This window comes from Trichomonas vaginalis, chromosome V (genome assembly GCF_026262505.1).
Source record: "Trichomonas vaginalis G3 chromosome V, whole genome shotgun sequence".
NCBI classification, from domain to species: Eukaryota; Parabasalia; order Trichomonadida; family Trichomonadidae; genus Trichomonas; species Trichomonas vaginalis.
In genome coordinates this window covers 33,865,977-33,887,930 of record NC_067207.1, presented here as the reverse complement: position 1 = coordinate 33,887,930, position 21,954 = coordinate 33,865,977, and the positions used below count along the sequence as shown (strand labels likewise).

At 35.3% G+C, this 21,954-nt stretch overlaps 9 protein-coding genes and 2 pseudogenes across 11 annotated transcripts, besides 2 other annotated features; 8 read left to right on the top strand and 3 right to left on the bottom strand.

Annotated features, from left to right (window-relative positions):
* Window positions 1-18,634: part of a mobile genetic element that runs on past the window's edge.
* On the top strand, window positions 1,103-1,793 carry TVAGG3_0452700 (organellar and viral DNA polymerase type B; the record flags this gene model as incomplete). The annotated part of the gene is made up of 1 exon (XM_051234683.1): window positions 1,103-1,793. A coding segment is annotated over one exon (691 nt), but the record flags the coding sequence as incomplete, so codon positions are not given.
* TVAGG3_0452690 (integrase core domain containing protein family) lies at window positions 4,209-5,294 on the top strand (the record flags this gene model as incomplete). The annotated part of the gene is made up of 1 exon (XM_051234682.1): window positions 4,209-5,294. One exon carries the CDS (start codon window positions 4,209-4,211, stop codon window positions 5,292-5,294), a length of 1,086 nt encoding a protein of 361 aa, XP_051104412.1.
* On the top strand, window positions 6,251-7,005 carry TVAGG3_0452680 (organellar and viral DNA polymerase type B; the record flags this gene model as incomplete). Its single annotated transcript, XM_051234681.1, has 1 exon — window positions 6,251-7,005. A coding segment is annotated over one exon (755 nt), but the record flags the coding sequence as incomplete, so codon positions are not given.
* On the top strand, window positions 7,735-8,042 carry TVAGG3_0452670 (organellar and viral DNA polymerase type B; the record flags this gene model as incomplete). Its single annotated transcript, XM_051234680.1, has 1 exon — window positions 7,735-8,042. A coding segment is annotated over one exon (308 nt), but the record flags the coding sequence as incomplete, so codon positions are not given.
* TVAGG3_0452660 lies at window positions 10,190-11,184 on the top strand (annotated as a pseudogene). The gene has a single exon. A coding segment is annotated over exon 1 (995 nt).
* Window positions 11,566-12,637, top strand: TVAGG3_0452650 (annotated as a pseudogene). The gene has a single exon. A coding segment is annotated over exon 1 (1,072 nt).
* Window positions 18,122-18,448, top strand: TVAGG3_0452640 (uncharacterized protein; the record flags this gene model as incomplete). Its single annotated transcript, XM_051234679.1, has 1 exon — window positions 18,122-18,448. One exon carries the CDS (start codon window positions 18,122-18,124, stop codon window positions 18,446-18,448), a length of 327 nt encoding a protein of 108 aa, XP_051104409.1.
* Window positions 18,635-19,633: 999 nt separating the features above from the next.
* TVAGG3_0452620 (uncharacterized protein) lies at window positions 19,634-19,897 on the top strand (the record flags this gene model as incomplete). Its single annotated transcript, XM_051234678.1, has 1 exon — window positions 19,634-19,897. The coding sequence occupies one exon, from the start codon at window positions 19,634-19,636 to the stop codon at window positions 19,895-19,897; it is 264 nt and encodes an 87-aa protein (XP_051104408.1).
* A 49-nt stretch (window positions 19,898-19,946) lies between these two features.
* Window positions 19,947-20,621, bottom strand: TVAGG3_0452610 (HNH endonuclease family; the record flags this gene model as incomplete). The annotated part of the gene is made up of 1 exon (XM_051234677.1): window positions 19,947-20,621. One exon carries the CDS (start codon window positions 20,619-20,621, stop codon window positions 19,947-19,949), a length of 675 nt encoding a protein of 224 aa, XP_051104407.1.
* Window positions 20,622-20,653: 32 nt separating this feature from the next.
* Window positions 20,654-21,238, bottom strand: TVAGG3_0452600 (uncharacterized protein; the record flags this gene model as incomplete). Its single annotated transcript, XM_051234676.1, has 1 exon — window positions 20,654-21,238. The coding sequence occupies one exon, from the start codon at window positions 21,236-21,238 to the stop codon at window positions 20,654-20,656; it is 585 nt and encodes a 194-aa protein (XP_051104406.1).
* A 27-nt stretch (window positions 21,239-21,265) lies between these two features.
* Window positions 21,266-21,652, bottom strand: TVAGG3_0452590 (uncharacterized protein; the record flags this gene model as incomplete). Its single annotated transcript, XM_051234675.1, has 1 exon — window positions 21,266-21,652. One exon carries the CDS (start codon window positions 21,650-21,652, stop codon window positions 21,266-21,268), a length of 387 nt encoding a protein of 128 aa, XP_051104405.1.
* A 247-nt stretch (window positions 21,653-21,899) lies between these two features.
* Window positions 21,900-21,954: part of a mobile genetic element that runs on past the window's edge.

The window sequence follows — 21,954 nt, the reverse complement described above, 5'->3', positions numbered from 1 at the left end:
GTTTTAGTAAATTAAAGCAGTCAGGAGGGCTCTTTGAGCCCATCTTGGCGCTTTGCGCCGTTAGTCAAAAAAATTTCAAGTTAGCAATTTGTAATATCTATCCAAAACTTCTTCAACAGTATCGAACTCATCTTCATAATGCAAACCTAATCTTATTGACTTGGTGCAGTTCTCACTAACACAATATAGCGCTTTGCGCTCGGCGCCTTTGACGCCTTTTTCTGTTCTCTTGACTGACATAACTAACTCATTTGTTTCATCAAACAGCAACAACCAAAGTTCATGACCTAATACATAACATTCATACTTTATATTTTTAGCTCTGAGTTCTCTTGTAAGCTGTTGCATTTAATATTTTCTAAAAAGTCTACTTCAACAGTCATTCGCACTGGTGCCTTCAGTTCTACAGGCTCTCCTTGAAAGTCAACTAGTCTGAATTGCATGTCTTTCAAATTATGAGGACTAATGCGAACCCATTTACCTAAATGAGTTGCTATGACAGGAACGTTTGGAATGAACATTGAATTTACTTCATAACAGAAAGACTTATATTCTACTGAACCTTTACTATTAACTCCTGAAATACCTGTGACATTAGCTATTTTTGACTCAATGTATAAACAATTGCCATAACATACGTATGGAACAGATTTCATCTCAATCGTTTTGTCAATACTTTTCAAAGGAAATGTCATATGGTATGCTCCCAGAAGCAATTGAACTCTATGACTCATTCGTGTTATCTTAAACTCCTTCGCATAACTGAACTTCAAAACTCCTGCAATAAGTTTAACATTCATTAAGTTTTCTTCGTTCTCCTTGTTTATTGTAGTATTTATGAGCGCATTTAACACTCCAGCTAATGTTTCCATCTTATATTCTACATTATTGTGAAATCTTATTTCATGCTTCTTTCCATCTATTTCAAACTCCATGAAATCTGTTTCATCTGTTATGACAAAAGTTGCGATAGTATTGAAGTCAACAACTCTGAAAGCAAGCGCTTCATTCTGAAGACCTAAGTTTGTTTGTAGCTTTACTGTTCCGTATTCGTTTGGGTCAGTACTTTGCAAATAGAACAACATTTTATTCTCATTAAAATATGACTATTGCTGCATATGCGTATGAAACAAATGAAGCAAGAAGAGCACATGAACTAGTAAACGAAAACTCAACTTTAACCATTGAAGGCAATGATTTAGTCATTGACGATGGAAAAACTAAAAAAGTCATTGATTTCGATACTTTTAACACTTATGACCCATTCATTACAATAAGTAAAGTTCCTATCATAAATGATGGAACGGTGCAATATATAAATTCTACAGTAGATGCCTCATTAGTGAAAGTACTGAATGTTCTCATTGAATTGTTAAAGAGCTTTCGATTTGACGACAACATTAAATGCCTAAAGAATTTAGTCATGAATGAGAAACAAATATTAGGAGTTGCTGGTAGCAGTAATGATGTACACCTTATGACATTAGAATATTATAACGAACATAAAGATGAACTGAAAGGAGAGAAGGGTGACACCGGACCACAAGGAATACAAGGACCTCAAGGAATACAAGGACCTCAAGGAATACAAGGACCTCAAGGCGAAAACGGTTTGGATGGAAAGGATGGAAAGGATGGAAAAACTGCTAAATCATGGATATGGGACCTTATAAATACTGGTTTAACAGCTGCTTCATATGGAGTTCTTCAATACCAAATCGGAAAGATATGGGCAGTACTTGGTGAAGAAGCTTTAGATGATGTTAAAAATGCTTTGAACTTCATTTCAAATGGTTCGGATACTATTAAAACTTTATCTGGTTGGATGCAAGAAACAAGGAGTCAAATAGATACTGTAAGACGTATAGCAAACAATGCACGTACGGGATTGGATACTTTACGAAAAGCACAAAATACACTAAAGGAAGCAAATGATATTCTTGGCTCAGTATCAGACATGCATGAAGATTGGCTTAAAGGTATTGACAAATCTTTAAAAAATCACAGTCAGTCTATTGCTGACTACAAGAAAAGTATAGATTTTTTACATAGTGCTATGGACGTACATGATGGAAGCATAAGGAACTTACTTAATGCTAACAATAACTTACCAGGAACTATTAAAGCATTTATAAAGTCCTTTGTAAAACCCGGTGCTCTAACATTTAGGTCTTTGAGAGCAAGAGCATTGAAGTCAAGAGATGCAGAAACTCCAACAGAAACTCCAGAAGGAACTGAAACAACAGAAACTCCAGAAGAACCACCAAAACCAACAGCTAATGAAATATTGTTCGAATATTTTCCAAGGTACTCTGTTCTCATTGCATACATTCAAGAAATACTTAAGAAAGCAGACTTGACTTTAGGAGATGATGAAAGTTCTGTATATCTTTCGTTCCAATTCCAAATAGCAGAACTTTTGAGACAGATATGCTTAATGTATGACAACATCTCTGATTTCACAAGATATGACGACGACCATGACCCCGAACACGGTGAAGAAGAAGTTTTACAAACATCCATTAAGACAGGAAAGGTTTTAACTCAAAGTCTCATTATTGACACCAAAGATGGCGAAGTGGACGTTCTTCAAGAGCTGAAGAAAAATACTTCTTCGGGAGGTGGTGGTAGGCATGAACTTGAAATAAATGAGATAGAAGAGAAATTAGCCGAAAAAGCAGATAAAGAACATAAACACAATATCTCCGATATAAATGAACTTCAAGCTACATTAAATAGTAAAGCGGACAAAAATGAACTTGACGCAACGAACAAAGTTTTGAAATCTCATAAACACAATATCTCCGATATAAATGAACTTCAAACTTCTTTAGACAATAAAGCAGACAAAAACCATGTTCATTATATAAGTTCTGATGAACAGATTATAACGGACTATCATGGATATTTAACACAGGGTGAAAAAGTGAATACGAAAAATGTTAATGAAAGAAGATATAAATTCATTCGTGCTAAAGGTTATGACATACACTGTACTGTACAGTATGACACAGGTATAGCACCACAATCATTTGGTTATAACGCTGAAATTTATGCTTCATACTTCTTTGTTAACGGTGTATTAGTTGAACCAAGATTTACTTTGAGAGTTAAGTCAAAAATAACTTTTGAAGATGCTATTAAAAGTAAAGCTGACAAAACAGAACTTGACGCAACGAACAAAGTTTTGAAATCTCATAAACACAATATCTCCGATATAAATGAACTTCAAACTTCTTTAGACAGTAAAGCCGACAAAAATCATACACATAAATCCTTCACTACTGTTAGAGCAGACGACATAATATTGAACTATGATTTGGGTTCAAGTGCACCTTTAGAGAATCCGAGTACAAGCGTAAAAGATACTCTTAACAATTTAGATAAGAGTTGCAGGAATATCGAAGGTCATGCCAGAAACTTTGAAGCATATGAACTACCAGCAATGTTAGACAGTAAAGCCGACAAAACTTATGTGGATACAGAACTAACAAAGAAATTTTCGAAACCAGATACAATGACATTTACAACAGAAATTATAAATGGTGAACCAGCAACTCCATTTGAATTTGTTAGAGGTCTTCAACCAGATACTTTTGAATTTTTCTTGGATAATTCTATTGAACTAACATTACATTATAAAAGTGGAACAAATGCAACATTTCATCCGGGAGATACATTCCAAATGGTATTTAATGACATAAGTTCTTTAGAATATGTTTATAGAGTTATGAGCATATATGATTTAATATATCCTATAGGAGCTGTTTATACGTCTATGAATCCAATAAATCCAAACACTTTATTTGGTGGTAGATGGTATGAAATAGTTGACAGTTTTCCATTCTACACTAATACGCAGTCAATGAAGATGGGAGGTTCAAAGAAAATAGGTATTGAAAACCTTCCTTCACATATGCATAGGTTCAGTGGAAGAACATCTGTGGAAGGAAACCATTCACATTCAATAACAAAAAGAGGTTATATAAATCTTGCAGCGGGTTCGAATAGACAGGGAATGAATAGATATGATATCTCAGATGACCCCAAAGATGTTAGCACAGGTATTTTCTGTGGAACTGCAGGAAATCATACACATGTTGTAGCTGGTATTACAGACCCAGCAGGTAATGGAAAAGATTATATGCCTCCTTATATAACAATGCACGCTTGGATACGAGTTGGTTAAAATCTTTAACTTTACATAAATGAGCTTGAAAGAAGTATTCGAACAACATCCATGGAGGTCTTTTAAGAAATTCAATGAAGCTGCAAAGAGTTCGGGATTTACTAACAGAGCTGAAGTGAAAAGGTTCTTTGACAAAAATGTTGTACATCAAACAAAAATAAATCCTTACGACTACTTTTTACCAATTTACTCCAACACTCCTGACGCATACCAATTTGACACTCTCATTCAAAGCAGAAAAGGAGGACATAAACCATTCCTCATCTTCATTAATGTTAACACTCGCAAAGCTTTTGCGTATATAATGAGAAATAAAGGAACTCATGAAGTGTTAAGAGTTTTACAAAAGTTTGTAGCAGAACATAGCCCAAGTATTTTAACATCAGACCAAGACGGTGCATACCTCAGCAACGAAATCACAGAATTTCTCATTAAGCATAACATAACTCACTACACTACTGAAGACCATAACCATAACATACTCGGTATCATTAACCGCTTCATAAGGACTCTCAGAGATTTAAATCAAGAGCGAGACTTTACCGAAGAAACAATGAAACATTTCATCGAAGTTTACAATTCCTCAACACATTCTACAACAGGACATACACCAAATTCAATGACACAACAACAAGAAGAAAAGTATATACAAAAGAAACGAAGTCAAACACAAAATATCAGAAATTCAACACAATTTACTCTCATTCCTGGAACAAAAGTTCGTGTAGTTCTTGACGACAAACCGTTGACAAAGAAACGTTTAAGGTTAAGTCGAAATTATTATATCGTAGACTCTACGCAAGGTAATGGATATCTTATAAAAGCTGCTGACGACTCCATAGCATTTTACCCTCGTCATAAATTAGTCGAAAGTAGTAATGGCAAACTTGCTGAAACCATTGACGAAGCAAAGCGAGGAGTGGTTATTGAAATACTTGACTACAACATAAACGATGACACTTATAAAGTAAGATATGAAGGAGGCGTTGAAGATGTTATACCATCTAAGAACTTGAGAGAATCTAAACCAACTCATCTGGGACCATTAGAGCGGGAGTACTGGAAAGATAAAAACATGCCAGAAAGAATAAGAAAATTCTTCTAAACTTTTTCGTTGGATGTAAATCAGACATGAATGAGAACAGTCATGATATCATTAATGGTACCATTTATTTTAACATAAAGACGCAAAGCGGCGAGGACGAAGTCCATGACCAAAAATAATGTTTAGGGTAGATGGTTAGATCTAACCTCATTTCTACCCTCATTTCTACCCTCATTTCTACCCTCTTGAATTTTCATGAATTTTCCCGAAATAAAAAATAAAGTTAGTTTTATTTTATTTATTTTGTATTTTTTGTATGTAAAGACATGATTTCAGGGATTTTTTTGACGAAGTGTCAACCTTCACTTCGTCAAAAAATAACAGTTATCTAATGAAAAAGTGTCATTTTTTTGTATTTTTTTGTATGTAAGATATGATTTCAGGGATTTTTTTGACGAAGTGTCAACCTTCACTTCGTCAAAAAATAACAGTTATCTAATGAAAAAGTGTCATTTTTTTGTATTTTTTTGTATTTGACGAGAATGTCGGGTAGATGGTTAGATCTCACCTGTTTTTTCACCTCTTTTCTAACATGGTCTAAAACTCTCGAAAATCATGAAATTTACACCAAAAATATAATTTAGGGTAGATGGTTAGATCTAACCTGTTTTCTCACCTGTTTTCTAACCTCTTGAATTTTCATGACTTCTTCGTAAATGTTTTGTCATGATTTCATCGTAATGAGTGTAAAGGACCCAAAAATATAATTTAGGGTAGATGGTTAGATCTAACCTGTTTTCTAACCTCATTTCTACCCTCTTGAATTTGTCATGACTTCTTCGTAAATGTTTTGTCAAGACTTCTTCGTAATGAGTGTAAAGGACCCAAAAATAAAGTTTAGGTGAAGAGGTGAGATCTCACCTGTTTTTTCACCTCTTGAATTTTCATGAATTTTCCCGAAATAAAAAATAAAGTTAGTTTTATTTTTTTTATTTTTTTTATTTTGTATAAAAGACATGATTTCAACAATCGGCACAACAACAATTCAAACAACAGCACCAAACTCGTTAGTCATGAATCCAACATCTATGTTAGTAGAAATGAAAAGCTTCATTCCTTCTTCATATACTTTTGAAACAGAAATCCAGAAGATAAAGCAAGAACTTTTAACAAGTAATTTAGACTGTAGTGCGAAAGATGAAACAAATGAACAGTATCTTTATGAAATGCAGGACCTCATCGACCATTTACCCAAACTACCTGAAATCCAACAACAAAAACTCACTATTCCTGAATTCGATGAAATTGAAGTCAAAGCAACTGACTCAGTAGAAATAAAGAAGTTCATACGAAAGGTAAACTATGAGTTTCTAGGATTTCATTGCAACCATAAGGTTATGGACAAAGATTGCGACATGGTATATAAGAACATCTCTGACATATATAAATCTGAAGAATTTAAGACCTACGACAACTTTGTTTCGTTAGTTGCTGAATGTGTATGGCAGATAAGAGATAAAGATAGAAGAGGTAAGGTATGGAACAAACAAATAAGACCCGCTATGTTTGAGATGAAGAGAGCAATTGACGCTTTAGTTGTTTTAGCTGGTTTTATTTCAATGTATAACGCAAAAATGAACCCGCAATGTTCTAAATGTAAAGCAGCAATGAGGAGATATAACTACTCCGTCAAAGAGATAGAACGTATGAGAAACGACTATGCAGACTTAAAGAAAGAAGCAGAAAAACCAGCAGAAGATAAAATGAACATGTTAGAATTTCTGAACAAAAACTATCCAACTGCTGACGATTTCCTATTATCTGATGTCAAGAAGAAATATAAAGAAACTTTCGGCATTGTTAAAACATTCGATGTACTAAAAGAAGAAATAGAAGCTACAAAACTGTTTAAAGTCTCACGAATTCATAACGTTTACCATGTAAAACGCTTATAAAATAACTGGGGTAGAAAAGAGGGTAGAAATGAGGTTAGATCTAACCTTCTACCCTAAACATTATTTTTGCTGAATTCAGCAACAAAATTCTGAGTAAAATAATTTTTAGGGCATGTGTCAAACCGTTGAGTTTTCACAAAATTTAAAAAATAACGTTTACCATGTAAAACGCTTATAAAATAACTGGGGTAGAAAAGAGGGTAGAAATGAGGTTAGATCTAACCATCTACCCTAAAATATATTTTTGCTGAATTCAGCAACAAAAATCGTGAATTTCCTTAAGACAGAAAAAATAAAGTTAGTTTTATTTTTATTTATTTTTTTATTTTGTATGTAAAGACATATATGTCAAACATTGAGTTTGAAACAGTTAGAAAGATAGACAATGACACCAAATTGGTTAGAATAGGTGATTTAAACGTAAGATACTCAAAAAATACAACAAATATTCTTTGTCAGACATTATATTTCCATCTGGAAAGAAAACACACGACTGGGTTAGAAATGCTTCAACTCAGAAAATTTTGACAAGAAATCCTGAGCTTATGATATCAGTAAGATTCTATGGAACTACAGCATATCTCATCGACAAAAGTCTTATACCAATAGTTTTGTTATGGATTGACCCAGTTGTTGGATATAACTTCATAACTTATGGTTCATTCGATACGGAACGTTGCAGTGAAGGCTTACTTTACATCGTTCAGAAACCGAAGGACTTCAACACAAAAAGATATAAGATAGGAAGAACATATAATATAACTCTAAGATATGACAGTACAGTCAATAGAGTCAAGGTTGTGTTCGTTAATGATATGAGAGCCGCAGAAACAGAACTACTCGAAAAGTTTGAGAAAATGTATGGTGCTCCCATAAAAGGTAAAGAAACGTTTGAAGTAGATGAGATAGATAAAGCTATAAAATTATTTGACGAAGTTGCTGAAAAATACATGTAAAGCGTTTATTTTTGGTCTTTTGTGAAAGATAGAAAAAATAACGCTAATTTTATTTTTATTTATTTTTTTATTTTGTATGTAAAGACAGTAATGTCAACATTAGAGAACACAACAACTGCTATCGTTCATGAAGCCATAAATGAAGAATACGAATACATACAGTATAACAAACAATTGAGACTCATTCGTTCAGTCAAAGATGACATGTACCAAATGCAAAGTATAATGAATGCTCTTAGTTCTACAAAGCAAGCATATCATTGGTTTGAAAACCAACAGGCAAAAGAACTTTTAGAAGAATTTCCTCATATGATTGCTTCCCTCGGAAAACCGAGGGAAGAGATTCCATTCGAAAACCGTGAAAAATTGCCAAACGGTTTGAGAGGATATTATGTTCATAGACTTTTAGTAAATGCAGTTGCAATGTGGGCTTCACCACGTTATGCTTGGAATATTTACAAACTTCTTGACGAACTTCACAGACAAGAACGTGGAGAGCTGGAAAAGAAACTTCAAGCAAAAGATGAAGTCATTGAATCCAAAGACAAAAGCATACAGAAAAGAATACCGCGTTCAGTACCAAAAGGAAAGGAAAAGAGTTATAAGTATATGATATATACTGAAGAGTTGGAGAAAGAAGAAGACAGAGATATGGTTATGTTGCATTTAGTCAGAAGAAACAACAAAAGCTTTTATGACCTTGCTAAGATTTACAAATCTGACAGAAACTGGTTCTATCGTGAAAACTTACCGATTTCAATGACACCGAATGAGCAAATAAAGGAAATTGTCAAAAGTACTCTTCCTCAAACACACTATGACATCAAAGGTTGCACAATACTTACATTCAAAGAAGACTTACCATTACTGAAGGAAAAAATAACAGAATATTTCGATAACTTCAAAGAGGAAGAATAAAAAAATCTAAGCTAATTTTATTTTTTTTATAAAATTTTATCTCATATGAAAGAACATGAATTTAGAATATTCGGAACTCATGACAGAAGAAGAGAACGAACAACATGTAAAAGATTATGCAAAATTTCTGAAGACATACAAAGCATTTAAACAATATCTAAATGCTTCTAAAGATTATGCAAAATTTCTGAAGGTATATAAAGCTTATGAAAAAGCGTATGAAAAGTTTATACATTGGGGAATTGTTGTAAAATATCGATATGAAGACTAACCAAAAATATATTTTTGCTTAAATAGCTTCAGGGTCAATTTCTTCAACCATTTCACTTCCTTCGTCAATGTCAATTGAAGCTTCTTCAACCTTTGGTAAGAATTTCTGTATAACATCTTTGTTCGTTATTGTCTTCAGAGATGAAGGATAATATTTCACATTTGTTTCACCCTTCTTATATTCTTTCTGTTCGGAAAGATTCATAGCAATACTGAAGAAGTCAATGTTAGAGTTCTTTATAACAGTATAATGAGTATCTTTGACATTCACGAAGATACTCTTTTGTTTCAAAACTACTGCTAACTCTTGTGAAGTATAACGTTTGCGGTCAATGACAATAGCTAATGGTCTGACATACTGACCAAACTTAGATTCTTTCACAAACTTCTTGTTAAAGATAACATTAACGTTTGAAGCACCATTGAACTCATTCTTGATGGCAGTAGCGAGAGCATTGTATGAAAAGAACTTGCAATCTTGCATGTGTTTCATTAAAATAAAAATATTAAATTATTTTGAAAAATAACTTAAAAAATGTAATCTAATTTTTTCAAAAAAATATTTTTTTATTTCCTACTAAAGATGTATCGGAAGTTGTCTAAGTTAGAACACTCGGAAATAAAACAACTTCTTACAGAAGCTAATATAGAAGTAGCAAAGCATTACGCAACAAACAAAAAAGCACTCGCTGACTTCATTAAAGACTATAATGGTGCAATAAGTTATGATAGAATTCATGAGTTCATAAAGCCGCAACGCGGCGAGGACGAAGTCCATGCAATAGCATTTCCTTTAAATGACGTTGCTATTGACTTATATCATAGACGTTCAATACCTCATGAAGTAAGGCGTGAGATGTTTGACATAACAAATGCGAACGTTGGTCATACTCGTAAAGCTCTTTCTCATGATGTTCGTCAAGAGATGTTTGACATAACAAATGCGAACGTTGGTCATACTCGTAAAGCTCTTTCTCATGATGTTCGTCAAGAGATGTTTGACATAACAAATGCAAACGTTGGTGAAACAAGAAGAAGAGACGACACACTGAAACAACAGAGAAGAGAGATGTTTAAAAGTGCTATAGAACAAGTTCGCAAAGCTAACGATGTCATTCGTTCCATTGACGACAAACCAAAAGAAGGTGAGAGATGGTTAAAGAAAGATGAAGAGAATAGGAAGAGAAATGTGAAGTCAGGCAATAGACTCATTGACTTTAACATCGAAGCTTTAGATGAACCAAACAGAGACTACTTACACAAACATTTCGGTAAGGTTTTCATGAGACTCTTAGAGAAAATTAAAATAAACTCACAACAAAGATGGATGGTATGTTATAAACTTGGTGGAAAGTATGAATGTTCTACGTTAAACCTCAATAATATTGGAACATTACTACATCAGCTCTTGAAGGAGAACTTTATATCAGAGATAGAAGCAAATGCTGCAGGTATTGTTGAAATGCACTATGACTTCTTCTTGACAAACATAAAGAATCTTACTGAAATAAAGATGTATGATTTAACAGAATATGAAGGCTTAACGATGTCAGATGTAAAGAAAGGCAAACCAAAAAAGAGACCATATAGAGATGAAAGCACACTGACAAATGACCAGAAAGCCATTTTGGAAGCTCTTAAGCAAACAGGAAACCCAGCACTTATAGAAAGCTTTTGGAAAGATAATGGTGAAAAGAAGTTTTATAAGAAGAGAAGCGGTCAGTTCTGGAAGTATCTTTGCACATTACCTATAAATCTTGAACGCTACCAAATCTTCAATGAACTGAACAAAAGAACTGCACACTTATGACAGAAGACAATTGTTTCGTTTATGCTTGCATTCAGGCTGGAGTAAATGAAGAAACTATTGACCACATGAGAGAAGTCATTCGTGTTAGAGACTTTCCTCAAAGTAAAGTACAAGAAATTTCTGACGCAACAGGTATAGCATTTAATGTTACCATTGGTTATTTCAATGACTCAAGACATAATGAAATAAAGAGATACATACCAAAAGAATGTGAAACTGTTAGAACTATTGACTTACTTCTTGTTGAAGACCACTACATGCTAAACGAAAGATTACCAATGACAACATATTTCATTCACAACTATATAGAAATTCTCAAAGCTTGTGGTGGAATGAACATTGAGAAACAAATGAAGATTTATACAAAGAGAGAAGATAAATATGTAGTTCGTTATGATAGAACAACACCGTTATGGGATGTTATGAAAACATTGTGGGAGTGCAAATTTTGAACCTATTTCTTATGGAGAACTTTTCACATATACTACTGACTTATATAAACAGAACCTTGCACCATTTAAAGATTTGACATATGCTCCAAAGTATTGTGTACAACTGAAGAAGAAAGCAGAGTCAAAAGAAGTAAATAAAGCTAAATGTAAGTTCATTCCTGAGCACGTTTTCTTTGCTGACTTTGAGTGCAGTACTGATGGCTTTCATAAAGCTTTTAACATATGTTACGACAGTGAAGATGGTTCAGTGAGTGAAAGCATATGGGGTCAGAACTGTGCAACAGAATTTTTGGAACGACTCCCTGACAAGAGTTTAATATATTTTCACAACCTCAGTTATGACATAAACTTCATCTTAAGACACATGACAGAAGTGAAAGGAACTCCCATCATTAAAGGTTCACGAACAATGCAAATAACTGGTTTATATAAAGGACGGGCAATTATTATAAAAGACTCTTACAGTGTTATAAATAAGAAGCTTAAACTATTTCCTGCTATGTTTAACTTACAAACAGGACCGAAAGAAGTATTTCCATATAACTACTACAGCAGTGTTTTGTTAGCAAATGACAACAGAACTGGTGTCATTTCTGAAGCATGTAAGTTTATCCGGGATGCAGATACATTTATGAAAAACATAGATTCCATCAAAGGTTGCAGAATAGATGAGAACCACTTCGACTTAGAAAAATATAGCACGTTTTACTGCAAACAAGATGTAAGAATTTTAAGAGAAGGTTTTGTAAAGTTCCGCAATGACTTATTGAAAGAGTTTGATTTAAACGTTTATGACTACGTTAGTATTTGTTCAATTGCTAACAAATTGTTTGAGAACAGAGTATACTTCCCGAATGGAAATCTTTATGACCTCTCAAATAAACCAAGAGAATTTATTTCGAGATGCATTCAAGGTGGAAGATGTATGTTGTCAGATAACATGAAACAAAAGAGCAAAAAGAAACTCATTGCTGACTTCGACACTGTTTCATTATATCCTTCAGCTATAGCAAGACTTTATACTTTAGAAGGTATTCCAAAAGTATTGAAGGAAGAAATGTTAAACACAGAGTATCTCATGAGACATTTATTCGATGATGACCAAAAGGAACCCATTGGTGAAAAGTTTATGTCTGGCTTCTTTGTTCTCATTAAGATAACAGAGATTGGTATACCCAGACACTTTCATTTAATAGTTTGCGACCCTGAACTAAATCCAGAACTTAACGTTCCAAGAAGTTCAAACACTTGCTGTCTCATGTATGTTGACCATATAACATTACAAGACCTCATAAAATATCAAGGTGTCAAATGTGAAGTGTTGCAAGGATACTATTACGATGGAAACAGAGATATGAGAATAAGAGATGAAGTAAAGAAGTTGTTTGAGTTAAGGTTAAAGTATAAGAAAGAAGAAAACCCCTTACAAGAAATTATAAAACTCATTCTGAACAGCATTTATGGCAAAACTATTCTATCTCCTATTGAGTCAAAAATAACCATAGTAGATGACAAAGATGCTATAAGATATGCTATAAGAAATTACAACCATATAGTGAAGTTCGAAGGTTTGGATGGTTCAGATAAAACTATTTTCAAGCTAACGAAAAGCATTTGCAGACACTTTAACTTCTGTCCACTTGGTGTTAATATTCTGTCTATGTCAAAACGTATTATGAATGAAGTATTCTGTACTGCAGAGGACATGGGTCTTCAAATATTTTACCAGGATACCGACAGTATGCACTTATATAATGAAGACATCCCAAAGCTTGCAGCAGAGTTTAAGAAGAGATACGGTAGAGAACTTATAGGAAAGAACCTTGGTCAATTTCATAGCGACTTTGCAGAAATAACACCTGGAAAACAAAGTTTAGCTTATAAAAGTATTTTCTGTGGAAAGAAGACCTACATAGACTTACTCACGAATGATTTAAATGAAGTTGCATTTCACTGCAGAATGAAAGGCGTGAAGCAAGATGTTATTGCTTTAACCGCTAATGAAATGTTTCCTGAAGCTATACAATGCTATTACAATGAAGATAAGAACATTCACATACCTGTTGGAACATATGACAAAGACTCTGAGTTCAGTTTAATGAAACTTTACAAAGCACTTTATGATGGTCAAGAGATTGCATTCGACTTATGTAAGTCATGTCAACCTTGCTTTGCTGAAAAGTTCAACTTTTCAATAACGACTAAAACAAGCTTTATTCGTAAGTTGAAGTTCTGAGGTCATTTATTTTTGTCAGCAATGAGGTCATTTGTGATAAAAATAAGCCGCTAGCGGCATGGGCGAAGCCTATGTGGTCATTTACAATACAGCTATTGTAGAGTTTAACAATTGTGCTTCAATGTATAAACAATCTTTCCCATCTGGAGGTAAGAACACTGGGCACTTATGGTCATGAGTGGAGAACATGTCTATCCAAAACTCACGATTGAAGCCAGTAAGCTTGTAATACTTAGGATTTGACAGTGGTGAAGTTCTTGTATGACCAATGAACTCATTTTCAACTCCCTTACTTAAGTTTGAATATAATATAGCTTGCTTTCTATCCCAAATGCCAGGTGTTACAATCTTTGAAAATTCATTTTTCCTCGGAAGTATTGCATCATAATTGAAAACATTCTTGAAGTCTTCATTGGGTTCAGAGATTTGAAACCTTATACGTAATGGATTTTCTTTCTTTTTAGCGACTTCATTGAATGGTGAATATATAACAAACTGACAGTCATGAGTTCCATCTTCATTTTCATTAAATTCATAATGAAAGTCTATAAGTTGTGGCTGACTACCTTCTTCTTTCAGTTGTGCAAGAAACTCACGTAAAGGCTGTAAAGTTTGTACTTCAATATTGAACTTTTTCTCGAACATCTCATTAAATGAAATCATACATTGCAACAATGTTGTATCGTCTTTAAAGTATTTGTATATGTGAATGTTTTGGGCGCTTAAAGACTGTTCGTCATTTTCTATCTCGACTTGAAGTATAAAGTCAACCTTTCTGAAAGCACAGTCGTGTTATATACATAGATGTTATGCCAATGTACTTCTCTTCATTTATGTTCACAATCCAGTCTGTTGGAAACTTAAACGTTACTCTGTTCCCCTTTATTTTGACGTCAGGGTTTTCACTACTGAACGCAACAGATAAAGGTATTTGTCTATACATTTAGTTTGGATAAAAATAAACCATTTACTCTTTCTTTGCTTCAGCTTCCTTTGCTTTTTGTTCTTCCTTTGCTTTTGCTTCTTCTCTAGCTTTTTTCGCCAGCAAACGTGGGTTCTTCTGTCTTCCAGCAGCTAATGCAGCTAGTTGTTTTTCACTAAGTTTTCTCTTTGGTCTCTCTGGCTTTTGTTCTTGTTTTTGTTCCTTCAGTTCGGATAAAATTTGCTCACGAATTTCTTTCTTCAATGCTTCAACATCTATGACCCCTTGGGTCTTGTCCGTAGAGGCTTGTCTGAGTCATTTGACTGCAGATAAAAAACAAAATTAAACTTTAACCGATGTAAAATGAGCTTGTCAAAATCAGAGCGAGAGTCTATTATATTAAATGACGCAAGAGGAATACAACATCCTTTCTATTATGTAAGTCAGAGTAAAGATGGTAAAATATACGTAAGAAAAAGAAAGGTTCCATTAGCGAATGCAGAAAGCGACAACATTAAGGTGCATGGCAAGGGTGAAGTCACGAAGCCCATATAAAACCTTCTGTTCAAACTGAAAAGTCAATAGAACCAGAAGAAAAGAAGCCAGATGTACTTTCAATAACGAACCAAGAGCTTATTGCAAAGTTCGTGAATTTCATTGAAAAACAAACGAGTCAAAGAATCCTGACCCGCCAGTGAAAAGAAGTTGAGACAAAAGAGAATGTACAGTTCATTGAAAATGTCAAGAAACAACTTCCACCACGAATGCCAAGAAGAAGAGTGAGAATAATGAAGTAAATAGATATTTTTATCCGAAGTAAATACATGCAGAACGAACAGTTAAACGAATTTACTCCAGCAGAGCATATTCATCAGATTCGCTCATATTTCGATATCATAGACAATGCAGTTCAAATTGGTGACACTAATAGAAAATATTCTGACGCAAAGATTCCATCACAACCTGGAACTGCTAAAGATAACACATGGGTAACATTCAATCTCTCACCTCCTGGTGAAAATATGTTGGACCTTTACAATACATTCATTACGTATAAAATGGAAGGTCAATTTATTGTAGATAAAGAAATTGGTTCAGGTTCCAATAAAACAAACCCACCAGGATTTTGGATTGGTTTCGATGACGCTTTCTATGCAGTTTGCTGGATATCAAATCCTTGCAAATGGTCGTATCGTATATTCTCAAGAACAACGCAAGAGAAGAAGCATATATAACTTCAAACTCACAAACTACCGAACAAATAAAGAAAGTAGATGTTTTCTCAAAGACTCGACATGAAGATGTATGGAGTCATTCGGGAAACATGCAGAACAGGAACAAATTGTTAGTGGTCCATTACAGCAGGAAAATCATTTGATTTAAAGCTTCGTTTAAGAATTCCTGTAGAAGATTCCTTCCATTAGAAGCTATTCGAATTTATTCCAGCTTTTGCAGGAAACATTCAGCTTTAAAGTAAAGTTTCAGTAGCGACGCCTTACAATGCACATCTATATCTGTAAATGATATCATTGCTTTCAATCCAACTCTTAAAGTTGCATTTGCTTCAGATTCAAATCCACCGACAAATAAATTTGTTCCATGGAATGAACCATTCACTATGATAACGAAGGCAGTAAAGCTAGTGGAACAGTTACTATTACAACTGTAACCCAGCAACTATTTCGAACAAAGATGGATTTTAATGAATGTTTCATTCATCCAAAGTCATTCTCTTTAGACCCTAACATTTATACAGAACTTGTAGAACATTATACAAACGAGGCTTTATGTTTTCCTGTTAAAGTTATGGATTGGATTCCTATGGACGGTTCATTCTCAAAGAATACAGATAGTTCAAGTGCAACATTTACAGCAGCTTATACGCCTATTAATGTTAAAAGTATTTGGGCACTATTTAGAAAGAAAGACAACTATTATGTTAATTTGAGAACCCTAAGTTTAAATATCTTCAGCTTTCCATGGGAGCTTATGGAAATATGCCTGCAGAACCTGAAAAATCATATGGACCTGTATTTTATGAAATGGTTGCGAACGCCTGCAATACAAACAATGATATGATAGGATTTAATGAAGATGTTATGAGGTCATTGGTGGATGATGGTAGTGTGGAACATAAATGGGATAGCTATGACAACACACATTTCTTATGTGGTTTTCCAACAGAAGTGGACTTTTGCTTCCAGCAAGGTCAAACATCTACTGCTCCAATAACATACAAATTGTCTGTTAAAGGACCTATTGAACTACAACTGAAAATGTACCAAAGCCACTTATTGGATTTATGAGGGATTGTTGCTTTGCCATTCAGGTGCGTGCTAATGGAATCCCCATAATAAGATTAGATGACTATAACTTAGCTACGGACGACAGTGAGGAATAAAGGATGAACGTTATTTTAAAGCTATAAATGAGTTCATCAAGCTCTCGTGAACCTTCACCATCTATGAAACAAACTTTACCAAACGATTATGGAGCACCTATGAATATTTCTTACGAGCTGCACAATGGCAAAGAGCAGTTTCACCCAAGGTTAGGTGTTCCACCAGCTCCTGTCAAAAATAGCATTTGGTCAAGTCCTTATATAAGATATGGTCTCCCACTAGGTTTGCTAGCTACAGCAGGAGCAGTAATGATGTTGAAAAAGAAACAAAGCAAATGTTATAAATAATACTGAAGTAGCTGAATTTGAACAAACTCCGACACCATCCGCCAAAACCAACGTCAAAAACCAACGCCTTCACAAACAACACCTTCAATGACTCCTGAACCTATGAAAGTACAAACTCCTGTTCAAAAGTCAACTCCAAAACCGACTCCAACATTTAAACCAGAACCTACTCCTCAAATAAATCGTAAAACTCCTGCGTTTTCCTTACTGAAAAAATAATGTTAGTTTTATTTTATTTGAACATTTTATTTAGAGTAAAATGACGACTAAAGTCACTGAAGCAATGAAACAAAAATTTTTGGTAGAATACATTAAATCAGGAGCGGTTCCAGAAGGTTTTTACGTTCATACTATGAAGGATGGTAGAGTTCAGTTTAGAAAGATAAAGCAACCATTAGATAAAGAAGGAATTTTGAGAAAGATTAAACTTCATGAGGACAACATTGCTGAACTTAAGAAGAAGTTAGAAGAGTTGGAGAAAGGAAGAGAGTTATAAAGTAATGAATTCAACAGACCCAAAGGGTCAGAGCCGCTTTGCGGCTAGGGTGAAAAAACAGGTGAAAAAAGAGGTGAGATCTCACCACTTCACCTAAATTTATTTTTGCGCTATGTTTTCATACGTGTGAGGGTGGTGATATCATTAATTTTTAAGTTTATTTTTTATTTTATTTGGATGTAAATGACGAAAACTATTGAGATAACAAACTACAACGGTCATGAGTTCAAGAATTTGTTCTTCGTTCCTCGTGAAAATACATTCTATCAGATACGAGGGAGAAAGGGTAAAGTTAGTTTGAGCGTTTATGAAGGAATGAAGAATGGAAAGTTTATACAAGCATACGATACAAACGGTAAACGTGTTTCATTAGCTTTGTCAAAACTTACTAACATTCATTTTGACAGTGATTTTGACTCTGACGATTGGAGCGACAGCAGCGATACTGAAGAATATGAACTATTGTGTGAAGCACAGCAATGGGAAGAGTTGCAATACTTTTGTAAGTGAGAACGTTTATTTTTTACAGTAGTGAGGTGAAGTGGTTGGCGGCTTTATAAATATTTAAGGTTAAGTTGGTGTTTGTGTTTGTGTTGTAAAATATACGTTACTGGTTTTGTAAAGTGTCAAAACAGCTAAGTTGTGTACGGAGGCGCGCAGTGCCTCAGTACACGACTTAGGTATACTAACTAACTTCCATTGAGACATCCAATTGACGTCAAATTGTATTGGAGAGCATCTGAGTTAGGTCAGAAGGTTTTATATGAAACAGGTTGCTTCGACGATGTTTATGAGATAACAGGAGAAGTTTCTCAGAAGATAAGAGACTCACTTGAATTTCCACAAACTGGACCAATTGGTTGCGACAAGTTCGACTCAAACGAAAAGATATACTATGTCGACCTTAACGCTGCATACATGAGGTTTGTCCAATATATTCCGACTGGAATTCCAAACGAAGATGGTGAGTTCCCGGGAAGGAACTATACAGTTGGAAAAGTCATACAACAACTGTATGATATTAGGAAAGCTTCAAACCCCAAACTTGCAATGACACTCAAATTGCTTATGAATTCGACATGGGGATATTCCATTAAGAAACCTCAAGAGATGAAGAGTAAACATTATGAGAAGGTCGACAACTTTGTTGAAAGGTTTTTCTCCTTTTGTTTTGAAGTACGAATTCACTCAAGGTCAAAGTGGCTTAGTAACCAATTAAAACCTATTGTCGAACATTGGTCTTACCCTCAGTTCGCAAAAGCAGTCCTTGACAACTACAACAAATTCTTCTCCGAAGTCAAATCCAAAGTTGTGGTTTACTATGAGAACATTGACGCACTCATGACGAACGAAGAAGGTACAAACAAACTCATTGAAATGGGCATGGTCGGTGAGAAGATGGGTCAATTCAAATTGGACAAAATTTTCACCGAAGTTCATGTCCTCTCCAAGCGTAAGTACTGGGCATACTTGAAGACGGCACAGAAATAAAACATTGCATGAAATAAAAATTTTTATATTCCTTCCTAGCTAATTTCCGTTTAATTTCATGGTCGCCCTCGGAGTCTTTGAATCGGACAGGTCGAGTTACACCATTCTTGGTCTCAAATCATATATAACCTGTTTGTCTGTATTTTCGTCGACTATGGCACGAGACACGAACATTGACCAAACGGACAAAAAGTGTCATTTCGGATGGTCAAGCAGCCAATCGCATTCGAGCACTTCGAAGAAGCCTTACGTTCCAAGGGAGAGGGTGTCTGGTGCAAGGCAGAGGTCATGAAACTCTACGAGCAGTACATCCTCAATGCCTGGGAGGACAAATCGTCCTTGGATTGGCAATTCTACCAACTCCTCTGGGACGACCTCCTACGCAACTGGGATAACGAAAGAGTCCAATTCAAAGGTCGGGAACTAATTTTGCAAATTACCCTTAATTTAACATACTTATCCAAATAAACACCTAAATTTACTTGGGGTTTCCCCCTAAAATAAAATTTTTTTACTCTTAGAACCACTCGAGGTTCTCCTTACGGTTGTTGAGCTTGTCACCGTCAATGTGTCTGACCCTCGTCTTCTTGTCTGGATTTGGAACCCATTGCATACCGACAAGCCTTCCCATGGAAATTGAACCGTAATTCCGAAGGTTAAGGTTCAAGTGTCCCAAGTTGTTGAGGACTGGGGTAAGAACCTTGCCGGTCTCCCTGTTGCGGATTTTGTATGGGTAGGGTTGGGAAATTTCGTAAGCGTCATCGGCAACAAGGGTTGCCCAAACTTCCTCTTCTTCCTCTTCTTCCTCTTCTTCCTCTTCTTTGATAATACCTTCGGCAATTCTGTGTTCACGAAGTACGGTGTTGCATGTTCTGTCCTTTCCGAGTACCTTCCAGATGGCGTCTATCTCTTCGAAGAAACGGTAGATGAGTCGGGCAAGGTTTTGGTTCTCTATGTCGTATTGGCGCAAGGTTTCCGCGAAATCGTTCAGGACTTTCTCATTGGAAGCTTGGTTCGTGAGGACATTGGCTTTGAGATTGGTCATCTCTGTCATAAGACTACTTTGGAGAGTCTTAATGGTGTTTGTCAGATGAGCTTTCAATTGGGCAATTTGAATTTGAATTGGGCGCTTGTCTGGCAACCTTGAAAGGACATCTGCCATTGAGTTTGGCTTCGGTGCTTGTTCGGACATCGAAAAAATGAAGTGGTTTGAGAATGACGGTTTTACTTCAAAAAGCTGGTTATGACAGTTAAGTCATACAACAAGTTTAAAATAATATCTTGCTCTTCTTCTGAACGTTTGTTGTCTCTTCCGATAAAAGTTTCGAACATGAGAACCAAAAAACGTTTTTTGAGGAACCGAAAGAGTTCAGGCAAATTTTCATATTCTGGATATATTGGGAGCAGTTCAAAACATCTGAGCTGACTTTCGGACAAAATTGGGACAATGTCAGAAAATTCATCTTTGGTCGGACTGCTTGAAGGTAAGTCCCTTACATGTAAGTAGCTCTGGTAAAGTGTTCTCATCTCTGCTAACTTTTGGAGTATAGCTTCGTATTTTAGAAGTTTTAATTTTAATTGTCTTATTCCACTCTTGACATCTAAACGGTAACTATCCATGAGGTCAAGAGTAGCTTTGGTAGCTTTAAGTGGAGCTATCTGTTCCTTGACCTCTGCAATTTTGGTTGCAATTGTGATTTGAGCTCCTTCAAGTTCGCCGTCTATGTCGTTCTCAACGTCTTCAACTATGGCTTGAAACTCTTCATCGGTCCATTGAGATTGGTGTGGGACGAATTTAACTTGCTTCATTCAAAAAATGAAAAAAATGTTTTTACTCTAAACGTTAAGGTTTAGAACTGGTTGGATGTCGCCTTCACAGGTTATGTAGAACGGCTGACCAGAGTAGTGAAGGAGAGACTGAATTGCCAATTTCATATGGGGTAGGGGGTTCTCCTTGTTTGGTATTTTTATCCAAGGACGTTTGTTTAGGAACTTAACAAGAGCTTCTCTTTTGGCGTCCTTTATGCCATCGTAGGCTGTCCCGTCTGGTATTTGAATTGGAATTCCAGTCGAAGTCTCGAGCTGAAGTGTAGACCTTCCAGAAATAGTGGTGAACTTGACCTTGGGCTTCATGACCTTGCGCAAGTACTGCTTAACAACTTCATTTATCTCTATAAGGTAAATTGCCTCGTCAAATCCTTCTGGCATTCCGAGTCCTTCCATCCGACAGGAAAATATTTTCCCGACAACTGGAAAAAATTTTCCGGACAAAGGGAAAAATTTTTCCTTCCGACAGGAAGAACTCTTCCAGTTGTCCGTCCGTAAACCATTCAAATTTTCGAAAATTGAGAACTTTTTGGTCGAACTTCAGGAAAAGTTTTTCCGGACAACAGGAAAAATTTTTCCTTCCGACAGGAAAGGTTTTTCCTTCCGACAGGAAAATATTTTCCATCCGACAGGACACAAACGAATGTCCCACGTCCCACCAACCCAGTCCATTCCCGAACCAGAAGAACCGAAAGCTG